At 40.8% G+C, this 7,500-nt stretch overlaps 1 protein-coding gene across 1 annotated transcript in view; it reads right to left on the reverse strand.

Annotated features, from left to right (window-relative positions):
• Positions 1 to 3,904: 3,904 nt before the first annotated feature.
• Positions 3,905 to 7,500, reverse strand: part of LOC138008259 (guanine deaminase-like) — a 26,490-nt gene continuing 22,894 nt past the window's right edge. Inside the window, exons 14-16 of the mRNA XM_068855538.1 lie at positions 6,846 to 6,929; positions 5,857 to 5,884; positions 3,905 to 4,352 (exon numbers count right to left, since the gene is read on the reverse strand). Coding sequence (XP_068711639.1) covers positions 4,252 to 4,352; positions 5,857 to 5,884; positions 6,846 to 6,929 — 213 coding nt within the window. The 3' untranslated portion in view covers positions 3,905 to 4,251. The remainder of the gene's footprint in view (positions 4,353 to 5,856; positions 5,885 to 6,845; positions 6,930 to 7,500) is intronic.

A 7,500-nucleotide genomic window follows, 5' to 3' on the forward strand; every position in this document is an offset into this window, starting at 1 on the left:
TCGAATTTCTAAAATGTATCAAATCTTCCATAAAAACACTCTTACGATTCAATGAATCAAGTAGGACGAATTTAAAGATTTATTTAACAAATCGATAATTGAATGAATACTGATAATCAAATAATATTAACACGATTCCCTGGCATGATTCAACGGGGAAACGCAACATAACATAACCGCTTTTTGTATTTACTCAGAAACTGTTCAAGCTAAATGTCGTAATGACATCCTACAAATACATGTACTACGAAGTACGAAGATATAAAGTAAAATCATCGAGAGACCTTGCGAGAATATACCGGGAATATAAGAGTCAAAATGATTAACCGGGATACGGTTGCATGCAATAAACATATAAATTTGGTTTCTTTTTTTTTTTCCTTTTAGGTTAAAACATGGTTCCAGAACCAAAGAAACAAAAGAAAAAACAAAGAATGAAGTTAATGTGTTGACTGAATGAAATAAATCCTTGGTTGCTTAATGTTTCTGTTCATTGTTTTATATTAAATTAAAACGCTGTCCACATAGAAGCAGTTTTATTTTGTATGGTTTTTGATACTCCGTTAAAATCGATTAATCGATAAAATCGATATCGTTAAATACGCGGAAGACTGTGAGTATCGATTTCTATCGATTGATCGATAAAATCGATATCGATTAATTAAAAATTATCGATTGATATCGATTTATCGAACGGTTTTCCGATATCGGTTTTTATCGATTGGTCATACCGGGTTATAAAAAATGCGTCTAGTTAAATGATAAAGCATTACCGCCACGTCCTCAGAGAAAAGTTTGTTCATTTCTTTTGAAAAAAGGCCTGTGAAGGTCGAAACAACTAGGTTACCGTGGAGAGACATACTTAACAATTATTCCATGAGCGCGCGTTGGATGTGAGATGGTAAATAGCCAACGAAGCGTGTAGCGCCGATTGCCTATAACAAGTCTCATATTGCTGGTTTTCACTCACGTGACCAACAGCCATGCTTTTCAACGAAAACAAAAGGAAGCGTTTGCATAATAATAGAGTTAAATTCCCGTAGGATTTGGTCGGGGCACCAACATGGGCGCCTTTTCTTTGTTTAGGGGCACCAACATGGCGGTCGTGACGTCATGTGAAAGCCAAGAATCAACAAGCGAGGTTGGAATAGACCTTTTCGGCTTGTACATTTTGTTTTCCCAATACAGATCATGTGATAACACTCAGGAGGTTTGGTCTTTTGTTTTGTTCATTAAAATGAGGGCATGCAAGCATGAATATGCCTGCATGCACTCTTTTTAATGAACAAAACAAAGGACCAAGCCTCCTGAGTATTATCACATGATCTGTATTGGGAAAACAAAATGTACAAGCCGAAAAGGTCTATAATTGTTTTATTAAATTCCTTAAACTCCAAAAGTTTGGAAGTGCGAAATACAAGCTAAAAAATCCGAGCGAAATCGAAAAAACTTGATGAAGAAGCGATGTTGTGTAACACCTGATTGTCAGACAGACAGTAGGCTCATCACAAAAACATTTCTTACCTTTTCGCGTACTTCTAAACGTCGGAATTGATCCAACCTTTCCACAAAAAAGTGTTTTGTTTTTTTTGCTTTATTCAGAGAGAAAAATCGCTTAGCAAATCATTTGCCATATAAGGTCGAACTACGGTATATGAGCTGATAACCGATATTGAGTAAACCAATGAGAGCTCGAGAAATGCATTAACCGAGGTTAAAAATTTAATAAAACATAATAAACGTTTAGGTCGACGGGAAGGTATTACGGACCTGTCAACAGAAAAGCATTCGAAAAACTTTGCAGCCTGTTAAAACTCAAGCGATGAACGTTTTAAACGGTTTGTGGGAACATGTGTAGCGCTTCAGTCCTTGACTGAATCCTCGACACGGTGTATTCCTCGTTGAGGAAACACCACGTATTAAGCGCTTAACTTTTGGATCGTCAACGTTTGGAATAAAGGGCATTGATACGACCAACTTACTGGGTTTGCTCTGTTAGGCCCTTTATTTGTTTTTGACAGGCCGTTTGCCAAACCACTACTCATCCAAACCCCTCAAACGACAACCGGAATTTAGACCTTATACACTATTCATTGTAGATGAAAGTGATTCACTGGGTCACTTGCGAACAGATCGAATGCTACAGTTATGAACACTTTGCCAGAGCCCCCTTCATGACCACTCGCGTTTAACTACAACACATACATACTTAATTGACCTCTCCCCATAGGGGCTTTTCAGGGTCAATGAAACACAGCGAAACGACGGAACAGAATAACAACAACAACTGTTAAGAATCCCAACTCTGGCCGGAGGCAAACCAGTTAGCTATTTACAAGTGCAGCTGAGAAGTTGAACCAGGGACTACCAGGATCAAATTCAACGAGTGGTCAGAGCGGGTCTTGAACCCGGGATCCCCAGATCTCAAGGCAAGCGCCCTTCCCACTGCCTCCTCCTCTCATGGTACCGGCTATCAGGCTCCCGAACCCGACAGGCAGTCTTGTCCCTTGGAAAGCTGTGAGCGAGAGATTTGTCGGCATTTTAATCTGTGACAAATTCCTTTCCGACAACAGTCGCGACAGTGATGGCAAGCGTTATTCATCGTAGAAAGTTCACATGGGACTTGAACTTGTGCATGCGCTAAAATGATGGAATCGGAGAAAAACAAGCCAATCCTCAAAGGTCGTCGAAGAGTTTTTTAAAAACTAGTTTCTGTCCATAAAAATGTCATTCTAAAGTAATGCGCCTATCAAATCGAAACTTCAACATCCCCCCCTCCCTCCCGGGCAAACTATCTTCTGTGCCCGGGGAGTTGGGAATTTGACCTTTGCTTGCGTGGGGTGGGGAAAATTGAACCGGAAGTGTCAGTTTTCAAATAATTGTTTTTTTCGGGCGCCGAAGTCGCTGACAGCTATAAAACACGTTTGGACGAGATGGAAGAGTTTAAAGGAAGAGGTGTAGCATTTGTGAGCGATTGGCTTACACCGGATTATTTTCCTTATTCTTCTACAGTTTTCATTATGAAGGGAATGAACATTCGATGGAATAGACCAATTTCGATATATTACAATTCAGTCCTAAACAAAAGACATCATCTCGAGGTTCTGGGGAATAAATGTAAGGATTTGTATGAGTTTATTCCCCAGAGCCTCGAGATGATGCCTTTTGTTTTCGACTGAATTTTAATATATCGAAATTGGTCTATTGCAAAATTCCTGCACGTGCAAAACATTTTCGGATTGTTAAAAAGTCAGTTGTTCATCAAACAACTTTGTTAGGACTTGCAATAGTTTTTTAGACTTGACAAAGTCTTCAACAATACTGATTTGTAAAAAACTTCGCGATTTGAACAATATTATGGAATTATTTTTATGGGATTGTGCCTTTGCGGTTTCCGTAGTTTTCTGTATCGACTTTACATGCACAAGGTTGTTGTTGGGCGGCTTAGGGCGTGAGGATCTTCCAAATTACAGCACCTTCCTGGATGAGATATAAGAAGATACTAGCACCATGTTAACAATCTTCGCTCAGAAGATTCTAGTGTAATTAAGTGGTATTTCGTAAACCTTGTTCCGCTCACAAGGGGTTATGACCTACCGAGTTCTCTCAATCGGTACACTCGACTTGAGTTACAAATAAGCGTTCAATCAAAGATCTCTCGTATTTGATTAATATAACGGTCGTGTAAGTTCCGAAATGGATGAAATGGAAACCTGGTGTCAAACGTGAAAAGTTCATCCAATGTTAAATCAATCAATGCATGTTGCGAATTGAGTGATCACATCATCATATCATATCATATATCATTATTTACCCTCGGGTTTTTAGAGTAGCTTGGGGTAGCGAATATCTCCGAGCATTTACCCTCCCAACCATGATCCACCACAGAAGACAGAGCGCAACACCGGGAACTACACGCATTATACTTAGCGACAAGTGTGTGGGTTCTTTTACTTCCCACAGGATTATGAACATTGAAGGGTTGTGAGACGAAGCCTAGACAGTTTATCTTCCTTATCCGAGAAGAATTGAAAGTTGAACCATTTGCAGATGTCATTACAAGGGCAGCACTTTCTCCCCAGTTATTTAAAAACCCAAGAAAATCTCGAGAATTAATGCAATTTCTTTTGCATTCTAGTCTGCACTATTCATTATTTCATTGAGTAAAATTTACACCCGAAACTATCATCTGTTCGTCTTCTTGACATTAGCTTTGCTTTGTGGGGCCTTCAAAAAAGAAGCACTGGCTCATTAATTGTAATGCATTGTGTTTGAGGTCTTGAGGACATCTCTTTCTTGTCCGGATACAAGTCTACCAGCGACAAAAACTTTCTGGATATTTCGATCATCACCTGAAATACACAAACATCGAATACAAAGCAAAAATTTGAGTACCACACGCAATTTACTTCATTCAAATTGCAATACGGCACAAAAAAAGACACGCGTTGAATTTGAAACGGGGCGGGCCTCAGACGATCGATCATTTTGTTGATGGGCATAACATTTCATTCCAGGATTTGGAACCCGCACTGCGAAGCTATGGACACCTGCACAAGGTCGTGGGATTCAGAGAACAGCTAGATTAGTCCACCACCTTATTTGGTTCCCTTGTAGGAGCACAGCGCCTTTTAGCTCACCACAAAATCAAACAGCTCCCAATTACAGTTTTCCAGTTAGGGAAGTTGGTCTCCAGAAGGGCGGGTCAAGAGGCTTCGTTATACTCGTTCTATGGCCATGTGCTTGTTGGTTTTTGCTGCTTTTTGCGTTTCGATGAATCATGTGGGGAGTACTCTTCGATCAGACATTAGCGAGTTTGAGTAAGGGACAACGGCAAAGTTAACGAAAACGTCACTTCAAAATATAACTTAGCACTATCGCAAGTGTTTCGCGAAGATTCCGGCTTGTTCACCTTGTACAATACGGGCAAAACTATCCCGTAAATGGATGGGTACGAACGGTTTTGAAGTAAAGATAGAACATTTATGGTTCATTGTTATATGCCTACATCTGTTGCGGTCATATTAGGGAGTTAACACTAGTGTTAAAACAAGTTCTATTGTTCAGTGTTCCCCTAAGGATTCAAAACACCAGAGAGTTGACCCTACAGTAGTGTCAACACTAGTGTTACACACTGTGTTTCTCTCAAGTGTCACCGCAACCACTGAAGACGGATTTTCAAACTTTTCATCGAGTTTAGTAAAACCCACCAATGAGAGGACTTTTTTCCTGGGGAGGCCACTTGTCCCGTCTCTATCATGTTAAGCGGGTTACATAGTCAATTGCCGAAGCCAGAGGCTTATATGGGAGGGGTAGCGCCAGGGGCAGGGGTAGAGCTTTAAGTTATTCAAGGCTAGTTCTCGAAGTGTTTAAGGCCGACATACACATAGCCTAAGAATTGGAGGCGCCTCTGCGGCTGCCAAAGCCGCAGTTCCTGATCGTCGCTTCAAACGTCAAGGTCATTGGATTAGCGATGCCACTAAGAACATTAAGGACTCGCTATCGTCTCTTCTATCTGTCTCGCAAGTATTAGGGATATAATTTTCGTTTTTGAGGGCCCTGCCTGGCAGGCCAGAATTGTGGGATTCAGCTGCCCCGAGGTTTTCTTCCAGTATTACAAGGAGCAAGTGGAATTACGGGAAGGTTTTTCACTCACGGCCCCCTTTCATTCACAACTTTTTCTGTCATGTTTTTGAAAAATTCGTTTCTTCGGATTTTTCTTAATACTTTTCCTTAGTGCACTAAACGAACGCTTGGCTTGGAGCGAGCCACACCCAGAGGTTGGTGTGTGTTTGGTGGGGTAGGTCCCCACGGGGAGTTAGATAAGAGGACTAAAATTATAAGTCTGTTACTTACCAAGCATAAGAAACTTCTGTACAACATCCTTGAGAAAAAAAAAAAACAGCTTGTGAAAAGAGGGTGACATGTTATTAGTGGTAACCCAGAAATTTTCACTATTGTTTTCCTGCATAATTAATTAACGACTAGAAAGGTTTTAGAGCAACTTTCACGTTGTGGCCACTCAAAATTCTTCATGTAGGTTCTGTAACCACGTGAATGTACGGGATGATGGCAAAACCAGCAACCGAGTTCTCGTCCTTCGAGGTGTGACGAGAAGGAAGCCATCAGCCTCTGAAACGCCATGAAAATACTCTCGCTACTTGGTCTTAAAATAATAGGAGGATGGCAATCATTTAGCCCTTGTGAGCAATGCTCTACCTGCGAACGTTTTCTGGTTCGTTAGAGGTTTTTAGGGTGATGAGAGTCAAAAGGCAGATACTTGTAAGAATGTGGGAGTTTCGGTGAACAGTTGTCTCTAAATTTCCCTTGTCCTACCTGTGGACAATTAAATCCAGAAAAGACAAACACCTTTTAGTTTCTTCACGCTCAATGGTGAACTAAGCAGACGACTCAACTGGATTTAAATGTGACAAATGGCGTCCCGCTTCATTCCCGGCAATCGCAAAGATGGCATCGTCGACATGTCGTTAACAAAACAAAGGCTGGACCGGTGACGAACCAGAGTCCTTTGTTCTACATCTTCATTACCATGTTGGCAACGACGGAAACGGAGGAAAAAGGAAAGTGTCTAGTCGTTCTAGCGCTGGAGCACTAATTGGGGACTCTGTAAACTGAAATTACCCACTAACAATTAACGCAAATCAAGGACCCATTTCCGTGCCAAACAGTAGTTGATATAAAGTGCTATCATGTTTGAATAGTGTTGTGGCAGCAGATCTACCAAATCCTCAACCACAGTCATTATTGATGAGTTTAAACATCATGAACAAAATTATAAGCTGACGATATGTAATACCAATTTAAAAAAAAATCATCAAACATACCTCTGTGCCATCTGCCTCAAAACAGTCAAAAGGTGAATTCTGCGCCTCTGCATCAATCAATAGAGCATCAAAATCCTTACCGACCTGTAAACGACAGTTCAACTTAAAAGCGTAATTATGTTAAACATTTTACGTCAATGATTCCAAGTTCGAGTGAGGCCTAACACTACTGTGACGTTTTTTATGCCCAATTATTCCATCAGAGATCAACCCTAGTATTGGAATTGGGCCCACACAAGGACAGAGAAAAACTCTGACCAGGGTGGGATTTGAACCCACGACCTTCGGATTAGATCACCGCCGAAGGTCGTGGGTTCAAATCCCACCCTGGTCAGAGTTTTTCTCTGTCCTTGTGTGGGCCCAATTCCAATACTAGGGTTGATCTCTGATGGAATAATTGGGCATAAAAAACGTCACAGTAGTGTTAGGCCCCACTCGAACTTGGAATCATTAACCACAAAATGCTACTGAAGGACAACAGCTAATGATTATCATTTTACGTCACTTTAAATGTCAGTACGTAAGTTCTAGGCGAGTTCATACTGTGGTCCGAATAGGCCAAAAGCACGACAGCAATTCAAGTAAACTTGAAACGTAGACTTGACATCTTATTGCTTTAACGTGAAATACGCATTGGAAGGGAATGAAACCAGAC

Source organism: Montipora foliosa, chromosome 6 (assembly GCF_036669935.1).
Source record: "Montipora foliosa isolate CH-2021 chromosome 6, ASM3666993v2, whole genome shotgun sequence".
Taxonomy (NCBI): Eukaryota; Metazoa; Cnidaria; class Anthozoa; order Scleractinia; family Acroporidae; genus Montipora; species Montipora foliosa.